General features: G+C 40.0%; 1 protein-coding gene across 2 annotated transcripts in view; it reads right to left on the reverse strand.

Annotated features, from left to right (window-relative positions):
* Positions 1-22146, reverse strand: part of RAB6B (RAB6B, member RAS oncogene family) — a 65926-nt gene extending 43780 nt beyond the window's left edge. For both annotated transcript variants that reach the window (XR_014026675.1, XM_081329536.1), the window contains exon 1: positions 21782-22146. Coding sequence is in view for 1 of the 2 variants with exons in the window: in XM_081329536.1 (XP_081185662.1) it covers positions 21782-21851 (70 nt within the window). In the remaining variant the exon portion in view is untranslated. The remainder of the gene's footprint in view (positions 1-21781) is intronic.
* Between the last annotated feature and the right edge of the window lie 395 nt (positions 22147-22541).

Genomic DNA, 22541 nt, shown 5'->3' on the forward strand with positions numbered 1-22541 from the left:
TAACAAAATGAAATTCAATGGTGAAAAAAGTAAGGTTCTACATTTAGGCAGGAAAAATCAAATGCACAGGTATAGTATAGGTGGTACCTTGCTCGATAGTAGTAACTGTGAGAGAGATCTCGGAGTCCTAGTGGACAATCACTTAAATATGAGCCAGCAGTGTGCTGCAGCTGCCAAAAAAGCCAACACAGTGCTAGGCTGCATTAACAGAGGGATAGAATCAAGATCATGTAAAGTACTAATACCACTTTACAATGCCTTGGTAAGGCCACACCTGGAATACTGCATCCAGTTTTGGTCACCACGACCAAAGAGTACAGAGAAGAGCAACAAAGATGATTGGGGGACTGGAGGCTAAAACATATAGGGAACGGTTGCTGGAATTGGGTATGTGTAGTTTAATGAAGAGAAGGGTGAGGGGTGACATGATAGCAGTGTTCCAATATCTCAGGGGCTGCCACAAAGAAGAGGGAGTCAAGCTATTCTCCAAAGCACCTGAAAGCAGGACAAGAAGCAACGGATGGAAACTAGTCAAGGAGAGAAGCAACATAGAACTAAGGAGTAACTTCCTGACAGTTAGAACAACTAACCAGTGAAACAACCTGCCTCCAGAAGTGGTGAATGCTCCAACACTGGAAGTTTTTAAGAAGAGACTGGACAGCCATTTGTCTGAAATGGTATAGGGTTTCCTGCCTGAGCAGGGGGTTGGACTAGATGACCTCCAAGGTCCCTTCCAACTTCTTCGTCTTCTTCTTCTTCTTCTTCTTCTTCTTCTTCTTCTTCTTCTTCTTCTTATTATTATTATTATTATTATTATTATTATTATTATTATTATTATTATTATTATTATTATTATTATTATTATTATTATCTGTAGTTCATTTTTATTATTATGAATTATTTTGTTAAAATAATTCTTTGAAATTTGTCTTCATTGCATTCAAAGACATTTTCTAGAGAATTAAAAATCTATCCAAGTAGAAGAAATGTTGAATCAAAAGCAGTTTAATGATCTTGCAAGTTAAGTAAGGGAAAAATCACAAGATTAGAACTGATGTGTGTAATTCTGAGAAAAGATGGAACATAAGATTTAAACCAAAAACATCTAAATGGCATATATATGATTGATTTGAAGCACTGCAAGCTACCATGATATAACATTATGCCATATCTCAGGCTTATACTGTACACTTCACTTTCGTCTTCTCTAGATGTGTTGGTATTTCCTAAAGAAAATCTGGTTTCTTGGTGACCAGTACTTTGCAGGCATATTATCAACCCATTGCTACAGGACTTCAAAATTTGGTACTCCTCTTATTAAGCAATACTCGTTTCTTTATCTAGAATCAGGGGTTGCCACAAAGAAGAGGCAGTCAAGCTATTCTCCAAAGTACCCGAAGGCAGGACAAGAAGCAACGGATGGAAACTAATCAAGGAGAGAAGCAACCTAGAACTAAGGAGAAACTTCCTGACAGTTAGAACAATTAACCAGTGGAACAACCTGCCTCCAGAAGCGGTGAATGCTACAACACTGGAAGTTTTTAAGAAGAGACTGGCCAGCCATTTGTCTGAAATGGTATAGGGTTTCCTGCCTGAGCAGGGGGTTGGACTAGATGACCTCCAAGGTCCCTTCCAACTTCTTCTTCTTCTTCTTCTTCTTCTTCTTCTTCTTCTTATTATTATTATTATTATTATTATTATTATTATTATTATTATTATTATTATTATTATTATTATTATTATTATTATCTAGATTCTTGACTAAGGGCCCTAGAATCAGACAAAACTGAAAATGAGGTATAAGTGGATTCAAACTGCATGGATTTAAATTTCTAGCCTATAGGTAAAGGTAAAAGTTCCCCCGCACATGCGTGCTAGTCGGTTCCAACTCTAGGGGTTGGTGCTCATCTCCGTTTCAAAGCCGAAGAGCCAGCGCTTGTCCGAGGACGTCTCCGTGGTCATGTGGCCGGCATGACTAGACGCCAAAGGCGCACAGAACGCTGTTACCTTCCCACCATAGTGGTCCCTATTTTTCTACTTGCATTTTTACATGCTTTCGAACTGCTATGTTGGCAGAAGCTGGGACGAGTAACAGGCGCTCACTCTGTTACACGGCACTCGGGATTCGACCCGCCAAACTGCCGACCTTCTGATCGACAAGCTCAGCGTCCTAACCCACTGAGCCACCGCGTCCCTTTCTAGCCTATAGCTTTAAGCAAATGATTTAACATTTTCAGTATGCTTCAGTGTGGTCACTGATACAAGGAATAAGAAGCACACAGAGTCTATGCTGAAGCGATGAAGTATGAAGATAGAAACAAAGGGTACCCAACCAGAGACCCTCTAAGTAAGCAAACTAGTCTAAGCAATTCAGTTTTTTTCTCAGCCAGGTTTTTCATTTTGAAAGAAACACAGCTATATGGAAAAGTTTCTATTGTTTATCAGAAAATCTATAACAGCTCCCCCTTTAGCATATACAGTACTGATAAAATACACTATTATGTTTAATGTATTGATTTTAATAGTTTTTGCATAAGAATAGGGCGTGTTGTACTGTTATTCTAAGGTTTAGCATTTAGAGCTATCCAAAGTGAAGTATATACATTTTATAAATAAATAAACAAATCCTTTGTCCCATCAGAGAACTGAGGCAATAAAAAGTGTTAAGAAATTGGCCCTAATCTTTAATTCTTTATTGAGGAAAATAGCAGGATATTACTTATATTTTTGTGGAGTCTTTGATGGTCTCTGAGCTGGCCTGATTACTTGATAATGTTTTATTATAAAAGCAGATGTTACCACTGTGTCAAAAAACTTCTACTGCATTACTTTCAATTATTATTATTATTATTATTATTATTATTATTATTATTATTATTATTATTATTATTATTATTATTATTATTATTATTTTTGATAAGATTGCTTTCTTTGTAGTTTCAAAGTTTCCAGCATTTGGTTTAGTTTTAAGATAGGTGAGTGACTTGTTTCTTGCTCGGCAATTAATTATCTTTCTATAGTCTGCAGCTTCCTATGCTAACTCAAGAGAAGACATGATGGTGTCTGTTCTATACTTCTCTTGACACGCTCCCATATGTAAAGCCCATCTACAAAAAAAAACCTACCTTTCTACACACAACAATGAAAAAAACCAGCATTTCTCATTATGCTAATTAAATGCACAAAAAGGAAAACATTTTAAAGGAAAACATTTTAACTCAACCTTGGTTTAAGACCATCTCCCCCCTAGGAGTCATTGGTTAATTAAGAAACTTTACAATGCCATTCATCAAGAGCCTTAATTAACTATGCTAATTCCCTCTGTTGCGCCTGCTGTAAAGATAGGAGCTCTCTTTAGGTTTAATGAGCATCCTGTGCCGAGGGCATACCAGCAGGAGTGCAACAGCAAGGGTCTTTATTGGTTTGGAATTTTTCACACATTTCCATTCCATCAAAACCTCCTGCCAGAAAAAGGTAAAATACCTTATTTTTCTTCAGCACTATACAGTATTCGGTGGATAAGGCTTAACGCCAGCTAATTTAGCACTATAGCATTACAGAGCTATCATGAAAAATATGATTAGCTTGTGGAAAAGAAGGGAATTGTTGTTTATAGGAATGGTACAACTATTTAGCACTTCTTTAAAAAACAAAAACAAAAGTATGGCAAGATGGGGACATAGCAGACTGATTTTCCTTTAATGGGAAAGGAGAGAATAAACAGTATTGTCTCCAGCAGCCATCGCTATCGATGCCAGAGACAATTTCTTTTCCAGAGACAATTTCTTTTTAACACCAACAAGGGCAGCAGGAGGAATGATTCCTTGTAGAAGGGTTCCACTGTTCCATGACATTTTATCATACTTCTACAAGCACCAACTCATAATTCCATTTTGGGCCATTTATGCATTGTCAAGAAGGAGAGAAAGAATTAAGAAAAATATCCACAAAAACAGAGCATGACATGAAAAACATTTACATAAAATCCGCATTTGTTAATTTATGAATGTAAATTTGAATTAAAAAATGCAACTCACCATGTCAGAAAAATTATGACTAGGTAACCTGTGCATACATATCTTCTGCTTCTACTTAAATAACTTTTTAAAAAACCAGACATTGTTCAAATTGATCTGGTAAAATAGGACATCTGGCTAGTCAGATATACCTTTGAGGTTATAGGATAGATAGGAGGAGGATACAGAATGAATTTTAGCAATTATTCTGAAATTATACTTCTCATATTGAATTTACAGCTTATCTTTTGTTTATTCCAACATTCAAGGTGGCTTATAACAAGAACAAAGAAAAAAAATCAGAATATAAATAATGAAAAATCTGCTCCTGGATGGTAGATGTCAGCAATATTGCAAGAATTCACACACATTTTTACTAGCTAACTTCAATTCTATTGATGAAGCAAACTCCTAAATCTACATTCTCCACTACTGTATGGGATTTATGAAAAAAGATTAACTAACACACACGCAAACACACACAACACACACAACACACACACACACACACACACACACACACACACACCTTCATCAACCAATTAAATTGCATTGCTCTTACTTGTATAACATGAAAATATCAAAAGATCCAATTCTGGATCTTCTCTTTCCCAGAATTCTTTTGTACAACAGCATTCAGTTGTTAACTCAGAGACTATACCAAAATGTATGAATGAGAAATGCAAGCTGGTCTGAGGCTTTTATATAATGAAACAAAAGCTCACAACTTCCCTACAATGGACCCAGACATGGTTTCCACGTTTGCAGCTTATTTGTTTCATCATAAAGGACTAGAATTTGGAAGTTGCAAAATAGTACAAAAAGAAGAGACACAAGTCCCTCTCCTTCATGATAAATTGTAAGCAATCACACACAACATACAACAAAATATTTAAATATATCAAAATATCCTAATCAATATCTAAATATCCTAATAAAATATCAACAATCACCTCCATCAATTTATAGAAACAAACAGATGATCGGAAAAAATGTTAGTCCAATTTAGTAGGCATCTGAATTCATTGTATATGTCTTGCAAGAATGTGTCCTAATACTTTCTGGGATAATCCATAAAGTGATTGAAAACTGCTAGAACAATAATCATTTTTCTAATCAATAATTTGATAATTTGCCAATGTTAGTTTTTGTTAAATACTTTTAAAGATAGCTGTATTTGAGAATTCCTATTTTCAGGAAACTGATAGATCCAAATAGTTTTATGCATTTGTTAACTGAAATGCTACAAATGGCACAAGACATATTCTCTGTATTAGAATGCTTATATAATTTTTATATTTCTAGTTCTTACATAAGCAATTATTTACCCATGATTAAAAGCTAATTCTTTCAAAACAGTTTTGTTTTTCTTTAATAACCTTTAAAAATATGAAGTATTTCTAAAAACATTTTTCTGTAACTGAAATCTGCCCCAAATGTTGGGGTAAATTAGTAATAAAATAAATTGAGGATGAAGAAAAGTAGTTTTCAGGACAAAGGCTAGCAATCAAAGACCAAATAATGTGCTAACATCTTTCTCTTTAGGAACAGAAGGTAACTAAGTAAATCAAAGAACACAGGAAGGATAGACCACAAAGCCTCTCGTCAAGGACACAGTAGTACCTGGCTTAAAAATAAAAAAAATATCAGTTTGTATGAAGGGGAAAATTATGCAAAATATGCCAAGGCTGAGGCACAAAGAAAGATACTACTCTTAGTAGCAGTGAGTTTCCTGATATCAGAAATCTGCACGGCAGGTTTTTCTTGCTCTTTGCTATGTGGACTTGCTGAATAGGTTTATTGTCAGTCAGTGATACCGAGAAGGGAAACCACAGATAGTCCTCAACTTACAACCACAATTGGGACCAGAATTTTTGTTGCTAAACAAGGTGGTTATTAAGTGAGTCACAACTGATTTTAAGAGCTTTTTTTGCCATGGTTGTTAAATGACTTATTGCTGTTTTTAAGTGAATCACATGGTTGTTAAGTGAATATGGTTTTCCCCCATTGACTTTGCTTGTTGGAGGCCATCTGGGAAGATTGCAAATGGCGATCACACGATCTCATAAATATACAGTATGCTAGTTGTCAACTGCCCAAATTTTGACCATGGAGATGCTGCAACTTTTGTAAGTTCAAGGATAAATCATTTTTTCAGTACCATTGTAACTTCAAATGGTCACTAAACAAATGGTTGTAAGTTGGGGACTACTTACATTGTATGAAGCTTTGCTCCTAAGGATGGACATAAGTGGTCAATTGCATGTGAACGTACTGGAATTGCTAGAATAGTAGTTACCTAGAATTTTATTTTCCTTCACAGTAAAATAGTTTGAACACAGGTTAATCTAAAGTGAACAAGGCTATACTACGTAGATGAATTTAGTTTAGTTTACGCCAGCGGTGTCAAACTGCCAGCCCGCGGGCCGGACACATCATCAGGAAACCGCACCCACCCCATTGCCGGCAATGGAGAAAAAGCTCCGATATGTCATGTGATGTCACGTGACGTCGTGAGTTTGACATGTCTGGTTTACGCCATCTTACCGTATATAATTCCTAGAGCAGGAGGAAAATGTTTCTGTATATGAGATTAAAATATCCAACTGCTAGGTAATATCTCATTTGGTTGATAATGGCTCTATTCACATGACAGCTTAATTGAGTCAAGATAAAGGCTGTTGTGTGAACATTGTAATTCAGTTCAATTAATCTTGAACTCCAGAGAGGTCCTAAAAAGACAGAATTTCTCTGGATATTTATTTATTTATAAATTTTTGAGCCACATTTTGTTTTTATAAATAAGGCAATGAACATACCTAATACTTTTTTTCTCCTAATTTCTTCACAAGAACACTCCTGTGAGATGGGTTTGGCTAAGACAGTGACAAGTATTCATCCCGCTTACAGTTTCCTGGTTTCTAGCCTGGTGCCTTAACTACTACTGTCAGAATTCATTTATATCACATTCATAAATGTATGTTTAAAACATTATCCCTCCCCCCTATGGATTCTGCCATCTCCAGAGGAAGGAGGAGCATATGTGGATTCAGCCTGCCTTAGGTTATTTCAAAGGCCAAGGGAACCTTTTGAACTGGGGGGAACAAAAGGGAGGGTTAGAGAAGAAGGCATCTGGCTTGTGTCTTCTTTTAATTCTGGAGAGGAAGAAGGCAATAACCATAAAGATTCAAAGTTCCTTTTTCCCCACGAAAGGGATGACACGAAGTAGAAGGATGGGGGCTGACCAAATGGGGTTGAGGGAAGGGGGGGGGGGTTGAACCGGGTACCCTTTATAAAATTTCAGTTTGTAAAACAATACTAAGTCCTGTCTTGTATTCCCACAACCAAGCATGTCCTAGTAAAGATTCCTTTTGGACTAGAACTGACTCCAAGAGTTTTTGTTTTCCTAAGACGTGGATTGGGGTGGGTCCTGACAACTACACCACACTGACTAAGTTACTACTTAGCCTCCTTTTTATGTTTGTCACCATCTGCAATTGTAAAAGAATAAAAACCAGGATGGAGATATCTTAGTGGTCTTCCTTTTATGATGGTGTATCTTCTAGATTCCTTCAGAGTAGCTAGGACTGCTTCAATTGTTTCTACAATACTGATAGAGTTCATCACACTTGCCATCTTTTACCTTTATTTTTAATGATTTTATTGTAATTCTTTGTTGTGAGGGTCTCAAAGTTGTTCAGTCAGGTGGCATACAAATGTAATAATTAATTATGCACTGGTGATACATGAGACTAAATCAATACTCCAGGAGAGAAGCTGGCTAAGTTGGTCGTGTTGTCTAACCAGACACACTGAATCTTCAATACCTAAAAAAACAAACAATTTTGTGGCATTTAAAATAAGAAAGAGCCTTCATTCTAGTACATGAGTTATGAGATAAAGTTCCTCAGATGCAGTATCATCTTCAAATGGGGGTAGAGGTCCTTACGCTTGTTAAAGATGAGGTATGTGCAGACACGGTGTGTGTCATGGTCTGACTGGGCCAGATAGTAGAAAATGAGAAGTTAGTTGATTGATGCCCCTTCTGTGGTCTACAATTCTGCTTTTTCCTAACTTTTGTAGGTTCTTGTTAATATGAAGTGATTACAATGCAAACCACTTCAATTCGAATAAACACTCTATGTTAAAAAGTATAAAATAATATTCAATTAAAAAGTGTTAAGATACGAAAGGAAAACAAAAAGAAATAATATCTATCCATACAGGGAAGTCTTGAGGTGCCAGGGGATGTGAAGAATATCACAACTTGTCTGTCTTCTTGATCTTCCTCACCATGAAAGCCATTTTGGAAAACCAGCCCCATTCTCTCAAAATTCCATGTCTTAAAGGTTGCTTGTTTCTGCCCTACATTGTAACTGCTTTCTCCAACTTAACATATTGGTATTTCACATCATTGCTGCAAGGTAAAAACATTTCCAGATTGTTTTTAAATAAAAGTTTATCTTCCTCGAATATTATTCTGCCTAACCCAATCACATTTATTTTGCCTAAGGAGTTTATGTAGGAATACTGGCATTGCATAGAGCATTCTTTACACTCATATGACACACATTCAGCACAGGATCCATGCACAGAATCCAAGAAACAAGACAAATATTCAGCTAACAATTTCTGTAACACTTGCATCAGTCAATCCTATTCTTCAAAGTCCAGTCAGACAAAGGGAAAGGTGAAACCCACTTCACACATACATTATCTGAGAAACTGATAAACAGGCAGGCTGTTTGTATTCCAGGCACATGCACCAGCCAGAACTCATGCAAGAACACCAGAATCTTGCAAAAACTCACAAGAGATTTTCTCTCCTAAGAGACTTTATATTTTTTGACCATTACATGCTGGCAACCTGAAAAGGTTATAAACACTTGGTCTTTGGAGTTTTGATCTGTTGCCATTTTCACAGAAACACAATCAGTCTTTTACTAGCTTACCATTCTGCTTTGCCTACAAATCTAAAATAATAAAACGGCAGGAAAAAGGAGTAGCCAGATCATCCCAGAGTCCAACAATTCATCTAAAATTCTTCTCGCAGAAAATCACATAATGCTTTATATTCAGGGACTGTGGTTCAATTGACTTGGTTATTAAGGATGGGTATTATGAAAAGTGAAATAGATGCATAATGAAACAAAAGGGAAAAAAAATCAGTTCCACAGGAAACCTAATATAAATATGCAACAGTTTCTTATCATACATCATCTTACAGATTTGGAGGTATGATTTTATATTATTAAAACCTAGCTTATCTGGAACTCCAGGTAAGAATTTAGTATACTACAACCAACCCAGACATTTTATTTACAGGCAGGTGCACTCATAATTAATTTAAATAAGCCATTTTGGGGGCTTCATGGGATACTCTAAATTATTGACTAGCAATATGATCTTAGTTCAGTGGACACACAGGACTAAAATGGCTTAGGTACTTTATTATTCAGTGTGTTGTGCAAGCAGAGACTGAGAGAATTGCCACTTCACTGCTCTTCTTGGGAAGATATCGAAGATAGGGAAAGAAAAAGGACAATTTTTATCCATTAGCCAGGCAGCCTAGCCAAATCAATACTAGATCAAAGGTGTCTAGCACAAAACAGTCTCAGCAATTCATCATGGAGGTCACAGGCCTCTTTGACATTATCCATGGAACACAGGAAAAATCTGTCCTGACTGAGCTATACTGACTAGAGGAGAAAAAAGGTATTGTGACTTTGAACAAATAACTGTTTTATAGTCTGTCTGGAGACAACTGTCTGCTTGTGATAGGCTGCTGATTTTGAACAGAGCACTACTCTTCTTCATCATATATTTAAATAGTAGAAATTTCCAACAAGCTCTAGCATTCTCTGCAGCAGTGGAGATGGGGCTAATGGTTAGGTGCCTCTAAATAAAAGATACCAGCACACATGACATTTCTGTAATATCTGCAAACCAAACAAGACATTTTCTAATCTTACAGCAATTTTAGATGAGATATTGGGAAGTGTCCAACTTCTTTTTTTTTCAGAACCAGAAGCTCAAATTTGATTTGGAATTTATGATACTGGATATTCCAAGTTTCCAATTTCCTGTTGGCAGGAACTAATGCCAATCTCTATCTTGGAGGTTGTTTGTTTGTTTTTTTTGTCTTTTCCCACAAGCCATTAAGCTGCTTCAGTGTCCCAGGGTTCTTACCCAGGCTTTTATAATGATGTTGAACTACTCCCCTAGATTTCTGCAGTTTTATATTACAAACATAAACATGAGATGAAGAAGCAAGGGCAGGGATAGGTGAGGAGTATCCACCGGAGGCCGATTTTGGTTCTTCCTTCTTGGTCAGTTGCAGCTGATTGGCACATTCTGAGTTCCTGCTACAGTTACCGTACAGTGAGAAAAAGTCTTGGGCTAATACAAGATTGTCTTTGAGTACTTCTGACATTCCAGCTCAATGCAGGAAGAGAGAAAATGGAATGGCTAGGGACAAGGATCTTAGATGCAGATACACCTTTACATATCATCAGTTCTATAAATGTTCTAAATTCAAAATTATTATTGGATGGAAAAGCAGAAGTTATTAAGTATCTTAATAGCACCATTGAAGGATATTTATATGATACTTCCAATTTATATTCATACCTACAAAGCAGCATACTTCTTCCATTAGAAGTCCTTGGGATCTTTTGCTATCAGCAGTGTTCCAGAAAGCACTCTAATTTCATTTTTTCCCTCTAAGGTTGAACTGGTCTGAAAATATTGCTCTGAGTTCACCTGAGAACTTAGATTACAATATCAGACCACAAGCAGATGACACTTAACTATCCCCTGTATATGACACAAATTTTTTCGAGCCAATAATAGTGCAAATGAGAGCTAATAATCAGAAACTCAACAAGATGAGCATGATTTGAGACTTGCAAAACACGTAACTTGTTCAGAATAGGATGCCATTAATCAAGGATTAGTTTCATGACTTAAAAGATGCTCTTATATATTAAATTTGTTTATTTAAATTGCAATCTTTTTTTATTACACTAGCTGAAATAGTTTTATAGCTATATTGTTTCATTTACTGATTGATCTTGTAAAGTGCTCCGCAAATCCCCTGGTGTCCAAAGAACTGAATAGTAAATTATTACATTAATTTGTATATCATTCATACACATGTAAGTTGAAATATCAAAGAAAATGTTATATTCATAAAAGTGACAAAATACAGATCAAGACCATTAGGATGAAATGCTTAGTATCTTTTGGTAACAAATGTTTTCTCCCATGTCATACCTAAAATTCCTACTGCCGATTAATTCTGTGGTCCCTTAACTTGAAAATATGCACCATTAACAGTACAGGTTTTCTATGCAACTACACTTTCAGTTTGATTTCTTAGAACAGTCTTTTGGAGGTTCATGGAAAAGGGAGTATCCAGATGAGCTTTCTCCTATTTAGCATCCTCCAGAAATTATGGGCAATGTGAAGTTGGGGAAAAATATTTTAAATTTCTCTCCCAAAGATCTTTCTTCTGTTTAGAAATATTAAATATGATTCTTTCCAATAAAAAATAACTATTTCTGCTACATTTAATTGATGGGCTACAGTTGGATACATTGAATACATTTTACAGTTCGTATTAGGTCTCAATTGGGTATTCATGTTAATGAAAAAAATACACCTTTTTGTAATTTAGTTGCATTCTATTTATTTTTATACTAGGGAACTACTTTCTCTGACCTACTGTCCTGCAGCTTTATTGGACTAAAATGCACATCATTTCCCAGCCAGGAATCCCAGCTGCAGGGAAGATTAAGAAGATTAAACATTTCCCCACTCCAGAACTGGAACATTTATCTATGTGTGGGCCTGGCCATATTGAGAGAGGTTAATATCAAGAGAAGAATCTTTCAAGAACACTCACTATTACCAATACTATTTGTTATTGCACTGGCAGCAACATCATCTACCCTATCCCAAGTCCTTGGGAAGGACTCGATCAGTGGACAAAAATGCCAAATCTGGTCTAAACATTTGGCTTAGTGTGTGAACCACCATTATAATTGCGTTGGTTGATCACACTGTTAGCCAGATGTTTAAACTGGATTTAATGGTATTAGAAGTACCATCACAGGATGTAAGCTTTTCAAAGTAAAGTTACCTTTTGTATTTGACTTATGGTGAATTTCTCAGTGCTGATGGTGTTCAGATGGTGCTGCTGTCATTTTGGGATAGCTCTCAAAGTGCCTATTTGTCATTCTACTTCTATTTTCAGGTCTTTATATTTTGCGATTTTCTCCGGGGGGTTTTCTCTTCAGTTCTGGTTATGTTGCTTCATTGCACAGTCAGCCAGATGTCCAGATTGGATGTTATTATCATTATATTATTTATTTATTTATTAATATTGTTAATTTAGGAAATAGCAAAACCATTTTCTCAATGGAACATCTACATTTTTGTCCTAAGCGTTGAGTACCAAAGATTATAAGGAGCAAAGAAATAGAAGATTCAGTCAGGAAGGAAGAAAGAATTTGGGCATTATGTGAACGCATGAATAACAACAACAACAATAACAACAGCAACAACAGCAACCACCCCATGCTCAGGCAGGAAACCCTATACCATTTCAGACAAATGAAAGAGTTAAACCATAAACTGACTACTGAGAAAACAGCAGATGACAAGAGCTATGAAGGGAAACACAGAACTCATGAGAGATGAGCAGTGGTACTGCCAAACATCCTGATGCATAATTAAAGCCCATCCTGATGTCTTATGGAGTGGAAACCACTCTTCCCATGTCTGCTCTCTCAATTAGTCATGCTTGGGCAGCAAAAGCATCTGTCACAATGAACAGGGTTCCTAGGATGGGTGGGTTACTCAGACACACATTGGCAAGGGTGCAGCACCAACAATCCCATTTCCATGGTAGCACAGAATCTGGGGCAAAGAGACGGCATCACCTCTGGCTGCTTACTCTGGCTGCTTCCACAAGTAGCTGTTCTCCATGCAGTGGGTTGGAACAAATAACATTCAAGTATATGAGGACCCAGATTGTTGGGGGCAATTAAGCTGACTTTGTAATAATGCTGCTTGGGGGGTGTATGAAAGCCCTAATAAGCAGGCATATACATAGAATGAAGGCTACTGCTAAGCTTGTAAGCCGCCCTGAGTCTTCGGAGAAGGGCGGGATATAAATGGAATAAAAATAAAAATAAATAAATAAAAATATATGTGCAATTCATAGCAAACTGTGCACCTCTCCTCATCATACCAGCCAGCATTGCAGCCTCTTTAGCTGCACTTCTACTCCATCACAGTGGGGGGAGAAACTCTTCCATTCACTTTGTGTAAGCCATTGGCCTTTGGAAAAGTGTGGTCCTGACAGCAGGTACACAGATATGTACAGAATGCTGCTATTCAGTTGCCAGGCAACTAGCAGTAAAGTGAGCAAAAAAGCGTGAGAGGTCAGGGGGAGCCCTGCCGATTGATGATGAGCTTCAGGCTACTTCCCTGACATATGGGCAAAAACACCCAATTAACGTGTGATTCAGGCATGAAAATGCTTGGAGATAAATCTCACCAGCCTCAAATAGGACTCATTCCTATGCAAGAGAACAAGGCATTATAACCTACTGCAACACATTCATACTTATTAAGGAGAAAGATATATTGAGCACCATGGGACCTTAAACATTATAAATATGTACAGAACACATGCTTAGTTCTCCTCCTGAAACTATTGAATGGGTGTAAAATACTGAACTACAATCCGTCCAGGAATTTGTGATTTTTCTCAATTAATAAGTCCTGAAACTTTGTAAGATTTGCCCAGGGCTATCCTGCTAATAATGTTAATAAGGGCTTCTTCAGTCATAGAGAACTGGATGGGGAAGAAGTGAGAGGTCTAACATAGTAATCTGAAAAAAGAAAGACACCGTTTCTCTGGCAAAACATTTCCATGGTTGGGTAATTGTAAGGACCCACCTGGGGAAAATCTCGCTTAAACGTATAGTTCAGGGGTAGGCAACCTTGGCTCTTTTATGACTCATGGACTTCAACTCCCAGAATTCCTGAACCAGCTGGCTCAGGAATTCTGGGAGTTAAAGTCCATGAGTCATAAAAGAGCCAAGGTTGCCTACCCCTGGTATAGTTAAACCAGCAATATTCCTCCTCCCCCCACCAAAGTCATAACGTCCATTTGAAATCCAGCCAATCCACAGGTGGCATGATGTGCAGGTAACCAGCACAGTTGGCGCATATCTCAAGATCTTCTCCAGTTTTGTTTTGTTTGTAACCTTCTCCATGATAAGGGAGACACGATCCTCTCTCAAGGGGATAGAGGCAGGAGAGGACGAGCAGAAAGCGAAAGTTATCCCAAGCGAAATCAAATGTCTCCTCTCCCCCAAGCATAATGGTAGGCCCCAAAACAAAAGCACAAGAGTATATATGTAAGGAAAACAATAAGGATTTGGGGACCTGACAGTATTAGAAAGATAATCCTTTGGATAGTTCTGGGAAAGATAAACTGTAGTGTGTTGTGATTTTTTTTTTGCAACAATAGGAAATGGTTTGCTATTCCCCCTCCTCCCCAGATGTTCTTTGAACTTTCCAGCTTATCTATAACTGTGAGATTTCCTGCTATATCCTCATCCAAGGACAACCAGGTCTGACACTGCTTATTTTTTTTTATTTCAGATCAGCGAAGTTCACCATTTCCTGTGGACTACAATCTAAAGTGACATTTGTGGAACTTTCAGTAAGATTTCATGTGTGGACTACAACTCTCAAAAATCCCTAGCCAGCGTGCTATCTGGGGAATTGTGGGTTTTGAAGTCCCCACATCTTAAAGTTCACAAGGCTGAGAAATACTTCATTAATATACATTGCTTTAATTAATATTCAGTTAAGTTCCAAAAATAATAAATATTATAGATGAGCTAATTAGTGCTCTGCACCAGGTTTTTTCCTAAGAACTGAAAAGAATGATTTCTCCTCCTTAAATTCATCCTTGTAAGAAAAAAAGTTTAAACAAATTGATTTACTGAGCTTCCAAATACATGATCAAAAGATACTTCATTTGCAACAACCCATTGAGCAAGATACCACTATTACAGAAAAATAGCAAAATCTTAATATACATGAAAATTCAGAATCTGCACTGCTCACATTATTATAAACAGAATGACAAACAGAAAAGAATTTGATATGGATATAGCTACTATATAAATACAAGAAATAAAAACAAGAGGATGGCAAAACCTGTTCTGCTTTATGCCAATTCAGTTGGTTCCATTCAAACCCAGGCCTACTGAAACAGGGTGTTTAAAGTAGCCCCATGTCTTTGCCTTGGGAGCTGATTCAAAAGTCAAGTTTCTTAAATTTTATTTAACAATGTCCGATAGCCATGTCTATTTGCCACCTAATCTAGTACAAACAACTTTTTAGGTGAATAGGATGGCTACCTAAGTGAACAGTGCCTGATGATTTTTAAACATCTATTCTAGCTACTTGGATGAAAATCCCAGCAAATCCCATATTGGCAGAGAAGACAATAAAGTTGATAGAACACATTAGGAAGAAACACTGGCAACCGACTTCAGTATTTCTACAGAGAAAACTACCCAGCTATTCCCATGTAGCCATCAGCATCTGAACTTAAAGAAGACATTGTGTTTTTAAGAGAGGACATAAGCTATTCAGGCAAAGTGGATAAGAAAGAATAGTATAAAAATACAGGCCTGCCAGTTCTTTAAAGAGGAAAAAACTGGATTATGAAGTAAAGAAAACCCTGCCTTTGCGGTCCATTGGTAATCCTATGTTTGGAATAGAATAGAATAGAATAGAATAGAATAGAATAGAATAGAATAGAATAGAATAGAATAGAATAGAATAGAATAGAATAGAATAGAATAGAATAGAATAGAATCGGAGCTGGAAGGGACCTTGGAGGTCTTCTAGTCCAGCCCCCTGCTCAAGCAGGAGAACCTTTACCATCTCAGACATTTGTCTAGCCCAGGGGTAGGCAACCTCGGCTCTTTTATGACTCATGGACTTCAACTCCCAGAATTCCTGAGTCAGCTATGCTGAGGGGAAAGGGAGAGGTTTCCAAGCTGAGCCATGCTGGCTCAGGAATTCTGGGAGTTGAAGTCCATGAGTCATGAGGGGGCCATAGTTCCCCCATGCTGGCTGAGGAATTCTGGGAGTTGAAGTCCATGAGTCATAAAAGAGCCGAGGTTGCCTACCCCTGGTCTAGCCTCTTCTTAAAAATCTCCAGTGATGGAATGCTCAAGACTTCTGGAGACAAGCTGTTCCACTGGTTAATTGTCCTCACTGTCAGGAAGTTTCTCCTTAATTCTAGGTTGCTTCTCTCTTTGATCAGTTTCCAACCATTATTTCTCGTCCTTCCCTCTGGTACTTTGGTGAATAATGTGACCCCCTCTTCTTTGTGGCAGCCCTTCAAATACTGGAATACTGCTATCATGTCTCCCCTATCTCTTCTTTTCTTTAGACTAGCCAAACCCACATCCTGCAGCCATTCTTTGTACGTTTTAAGTCTCCAGGCCTTTGATCACCTTAGTTGTTCTTCTCTGAATATTTTCTAAACTCTCAACATCTTTTTTGTGATATGGTGACCAAAATTGGCTGCAGTATTCCAGGTGTGGTCTTACTAGGATTTTATAAAGCAGTACTAATACCTCACATGATCTTGATTCTTGCCTCTATTTATACAACCCAGAATTGTATTGGCTTTTTTTGGCTGCTGTTGCACATTGCTGGCTCATGGTTAAGTGATCGTCCACTAGGACTCCAAGGTCCTTTTCACAGTTACTGTTTTTAAGCCAAATCTTGCCCAATCTGTACTTGTACCTTTGATTTTTCCTGCCTAAATGTAAGACTTTGCTTTTCTCCACAATGAAACTCATTTCGTTGGATAGGGCCCGTTGTTCAAGTTTGTCAAGATCTTTTTGGATCCCGAGTTTGTCTTCTAGGGTGTTAGCTACTCCTGCCAGTTTGATGTCATCTGCAAATATGATAAGTTCCCCTTCCATTCTCTTATTTAAGTCATTGATGAAGATACTGAATAGTACTGACCAAAAAGTACCATTTCAGCTTCACTAAAACTTTCATTATCCCCAATGGCCACAAATAACCAGGCCACTATTTCTTTACTACTCCTATTTTTCAGCTATTTTAACTATATTTTAATGTTTCATTCACTTCGCTTCCTCTCTAACCCAACTAAATAGCTGCAGTGTGTGGGCTCATGCCATGGAGTCCTACAGGTTCTTCCAAGCCTGCTTTTGTTCCTAAGGATGCCGCTTGGGTTTGTTTTGTTTTTGCTGGGGCCTAAGTCTATCATGTTACAGAAAAAGGAAACTAGGAATAATGCTTAAAAACAAAAAAGCCTGTTCTTTTATTGGATTATTTTCCCCAATTCATACTCAAAGCATGTATTTCTCTACCACTGCAATTGTCTATCTGCCTTAAGAACTGAAACAAAACTAAGAGGCCGTCTCCCTCCACTTTTAGCCTCAGACAGCAATCCACGCCAACAACTAATTTTTCCCCCCATGGATCAAGAATATACAGTAGACAAGGAAGCCAAGGCAATCAGGGGAGATAGAGAAGAAGAGGAAATGTATCAAAGCTATTAATTTAGGGGTTTTGTCCTGAGGATATGGAGGAATGGCAAACACTGATAAATCAAATATTTTTGTTCAATATAAAGCCATTTAATTCTCTGAAATATAGCAGCCTATCAGGTGCACGGGTACAGGCAGCCAACCAAGGTCATTTGACTTACCCTCTTCCGCTCTTGCACAGTTTTTTGAATGTACCATTTTCAAAATGTAATTAACATTCCTTCTGTCTCTGAGCAGGGACAGCTCAAAGCATTTCGCTGCTCGAGGCAGAGTGACAAAGGCGACCTCAGTGTTCTGCAGATGAATAATATCCAAGAAGAAAAACCCACGCACCCCTCCCTACCGGGCAGTAGATGCTAATAGTTATGGTGGTAATAATTATCTTTCATGACACGTTTTGTGACTGTATGAATTACCTTTTGTATAGTGTGATGGCCTCAGCAGTTGCCACAAAATGCCTCCTGATGGGGCTAGTCCTGAAGAAAGGAGGTACTTGCTGAGCCAGACATCAGCAAACCCGCCTCACAAAACCCTCCTCCTGTTTACATAGCCCATATAAGTACTGTACAACAGGATAGCCCTCTTAGTGTGATTGAACACTTTCTATATCACCATTACTGTGTTCACTAATGAGACTCATTCTTTTCCTAATTCTGGATTTTTTTAAAAAATGGAATGCAAAAATGCTTTATCAAACTGTGAACAAGATGGATTCAGGGTGATTCAAGGTGTCTCCAACCTGGAGATCCTCTAAATTCTGACACTTCAGGTCCCTGAATTGCCAAACTATACTTCCATGCAAGTTGGAATAAATTTGGCAAATAACCAAGAATGGACTACGGCTAGCATCATATTGTAGCCATCACAACGCACAGCTACCTCATATTGTACATATTGTAAGTTGTGGACACTAAAGTCTAGTGTTTCTCTCTGTCTAATGTTGTAAAACATTATGGTTTGGCCTGAAGGTATATGAGTTGGCTATACAACAGAAAGCAGCCACTTAAATACTATTCTTTCCATTTTCAACACATTGCCCTCAATGGAACTTAAGATGGCTGCTCACTAAGCCCATTATTGTGCTTTCAATAGCATCAGAAGTTTGGCAAGGAAGAGGGCATCTCACAGAAAAATAGAGGAAGTTCACCTTAGTACGGTAATTTTGTCCAGGCATCTAATAAAAGCAATAAGGAACAGACACAAAAGATGTGACAGACCTCTTTTAGATGATTAGTTGAAGAATCATTTGAAAGAAAAAGTAATGCTGTAAAGTACTGTTGCATTTCTTAGCGCTTTGCACTCTCTAGGCCACAGGTGTCAAACTCGCCATGTCACGTGAAGTGACGTGACATACTATCGCGACTCTTTGTGCATTGCCGGCAATGGGGTGGGCGCGGCTTCAGTATGATGAAACTGGCCCATAGGCTGGCAGTTTGACACCCCTGCTTTAGGCTCAGGTTCCCAAGTTGATTTGGAGCACATGGAGTGTTATTGCAGCACCTGTCTCCAATTTGTTAAAACATCATACATTTTGGAGGAATCATATGGGAGTTTCAAATACTGGAGCAACTAGAGTACAAATGAGAAATCCTCAGAATTGTGGTCCAGACACCATTTAGGAAGTTCCAGGCTAGAGAAACTACTCTGGGATATGGATTTGAATGCACTGGAAACAGCTCCTGAAAATGAATTTTATCATTTATCAAAGCTTTCTTATGAAGAAAGGGGATCTCTGGTCTAAAATATAGAAGTGGCTTGGTTAATAGACTTGATCCAGCAGATGGTGTTTCTGTGCTAAATTTTAAAGAGGAAGTATATCCCAAGAGGATGGGCCCATAGATTGACCTACTGCTCTTCAAAGTGATTATACATGCTTCTTCCCTTTAGTTTTTTAATTGTTATGATGTAGATATTATCAAATGGATACCTAATTTCAAGAAAGAAAAAAATGATGGGTCTCAAGAGTCTTTGAAGTCATGTGCTACATATTCCATAAATGCAGAAACTGGTTTGTGGTTTTTCAGCAGTGGGACAAGGAGGCGACATACTGGAGCCAGAGACAAAAGTAACAGAAATTTTGTGCAATTATTATTGCACAGAAAATTATCTGTGCAATAATTCAAATACTCCTAAGTATTATAGAGGCTGGATAAACATCCATTAAATATCTGCCAGATCAATAGTACTAGACCAGATGCACCAATGGTCTGAATCAGGGGCAAGGACTGCATTGCACTAAGTCATAGTTTGTTAAATAACAACTGGATGTGTTCACCCACTTTAAGACATAAATCATGACTTACTGACCTTAAAGACTTTAGCCAAGCACATCAAATCACAGATTTATTTGTGCAACATTTACCTAAAATGTGTTTAGAATTTGTCAGTGTGGTTTGCGAAGCCAGCCAAGATAGATTGTAGCTTACTTTATTCAAACTAAGATTTAATGCAGGTATGTATAAGTTACACTGTTAAGCAAACAATGCAGGCTAAGGCTAAGCCTGATGTAGAAATCCAACCATTATAACAGACCTGGGCATTTTATAGCCCTCAGGCCACATCCAGCCCTTTGGCTGTGTGTCCAGCTCACATGGATTGCCTTCATTTTGAAGGTGACTCCTATTTTTTTTTCAATTTACATATGAGCACGCCTGTATGCCTGTGCAACTTCACAGCCCTATTAGTTCAGGCCTCTACAACAGTCCCAAGTTCTCATGTGGGCCCTTGGGAAAATTAACCGCCCAGCACTCCATTATAAGCAATTTCCCATTTCTTCTTCCCAGCTCTTAATAAGTCTTCTCTGGAGCATCCTGCTGGAAAACACGATGCAGGGTGTCTTTGTGGTCCAGTCTAGCTGGGCTGTACTCTTACTCTCTTTATGCAATACATGCAACAAAAACCAGCTGAGAGAGAATGCTTGCTAGGCTCTGCCGTTTTACAGCTCGCGGTACCTTGAGGCAAGCCTTCGAGCCTGGCCCAAGTTAAGCCCTGCAGGCTGCAACAGCTGTCCTTTCCCCTTCTGCTGCTAAGCGGACTCCGCAGCCAGAGGCAATAGGAGGAAAGGTTTCTGGCCTCTCCCCCTCCTTCAAAGCCAAGGAAGGGATGGTGCGGGGGCGGAGGGGGGGGAGGTTAAGCGCGGTGTAGGCCTGAGACTGAACGCCCGGAGCTCCCCTCCCTCGCGGCGAAGACAACCCAGGAAGTTCTCTATCTCAGCGTTTTCCAACCTTAGGAACTTGAAGATGCGTGGACTTCAACTCCCAGAATTCCCCAGCCAGCATAGCTGGCTGGGGAATTCTGGGAGTTGAAGTCCACGCATCTTCAAGTTCCTAAGGTTGGGAAACGCTGTCGCAGATGGGGGGCGGGGGCCGAGCCTTGACCAGCGGCAGGGTGTGTCCTCTCCCGTCTCTCGCTTCCTGCTTTATTGGCGCAAACCTTTCCCAAAGGAGAAGCAACCGACTAGAGGAGGACGGAGGGGAGAGCGGGAAATCCCCTGGTTACGATGCCACCCGGGAGGTAGAAGACCCGAGAACCACCCGAAGGGCGACAATAAAAATAAATAAATAAATACAAACGGAATTGTCTACCTGCACCCGTCGCCGCCCCCATCTCTTTTGCAGGAGATCCCAGGGCTCCTCCATTAACGACAGGTTTGCCTATTAAGCCCTCGCCCCCGGATAGGTCCTACAAAGCCGACGGGGAGGCTGCCTGTTTTCAAAGGCGAAGCGACCGGTCGGAACCCACACCCCACACTTCGATCTTTCCCCGTTTCTCCTTGGCGAGCAGCCCGGCCTCCGACTCCCCGGATGCTCTTTCCCAGGCAGAAGCGACGCTGCAGCCCACCCGACAGCACAGGGCAGCCCGAGAAAGGGGCGAAGCGGCGCCCCAGCGACGGTAGAGTTGCCGCAATAGAGTCGGCCAGAACCTGGCTCGCCCTCCCCCGCCTGACAGGAGACCGGTCGGGGACAGCGCGCCCACAAGCGCAGGGCTCGAGCAGCAGCCGGGCGCCTCCAGGCACCTGCCGCAGCAAGCCGGGGGGCACCGCGCGCCAACGCTCCCTTCGCAGCGGCTACTTGGCAGGAGGCGACCCGGATGGGGGAGCGGGGGGAATAAGGCTAGAAAGCGCGCCCGGCCACTTACCGCTTTGCTCCCCTAGGAAGACCAATTTAAATTTTCTAAGTGGGTTCCCGAAATCGCCGCCCGTGGACATGATGCGCCTGGCTCGGCAGAGGGCTGCGCCGGGAGGAAAGCGAGGGGCAGGGCGGGGAGAAGCAGCGTCTTGCGGACTGGCTCCTTTGCTCGGGGCGACCCTAGCGCTCCCCTGCCCTCGCCACCAGCGGAGGGAGGCTCCGACCTCTACAGGGGAGCCGCCAGAGCGGGGCACAGCCTGCGGGTGACGGGCAAGGACGCGAGTCCGCACCGGAGGAGTGCTGCGGGAGATGCTGGAGCGAGCGCGCTGCTCTCGGCCGCCTGCTGCCGCTGCCGCTGCCGCTGCTGCTCCTGGATGCCGCCTGCCACCCGCTCGCCTCCCGCCCCAGTCCTCGGCGCCTGCGCTCTGGCCCTATCCCAGCCAGCCTGATGTCATGCTGGAGCGCCAGCAGTCCAATGCGGTGCTGCAGGAGAGGGGTGTGCTTGTGCATAGACGAACCCGGATTGCTGGTGGGGAAGGAGGGGCTCGCGGCTGTCTATGATCCCGCGAAGAGGGTAATCCCAACCCCTGAAGGAGTTGGCTGCACCTTCTGGAAGGAACGGAGGCCTAACTGCTTCTGTCGCCTCTCGTTCACCCCCATCTAGTGTCCACCCTCCCCAGCATCTAACCGGCACCTGCTGAGAGAGAGAGCAGGTGCGACAGAAGCCACAGGTGTGTCTCTTGAGTAGGAAAAGGAAGACGAATTGGCTG

Source organism: Vipera berus, assembly GCF_964194415.1.
Source record: "Vipera berus genome assembly, chromosome: 5".
Classification (NCBI taxonomy): Eukaryota; Metazoa; Chordata; class Lepidosauria; order Squamata; family Viperidae; genus Vipera; species Vipera berus.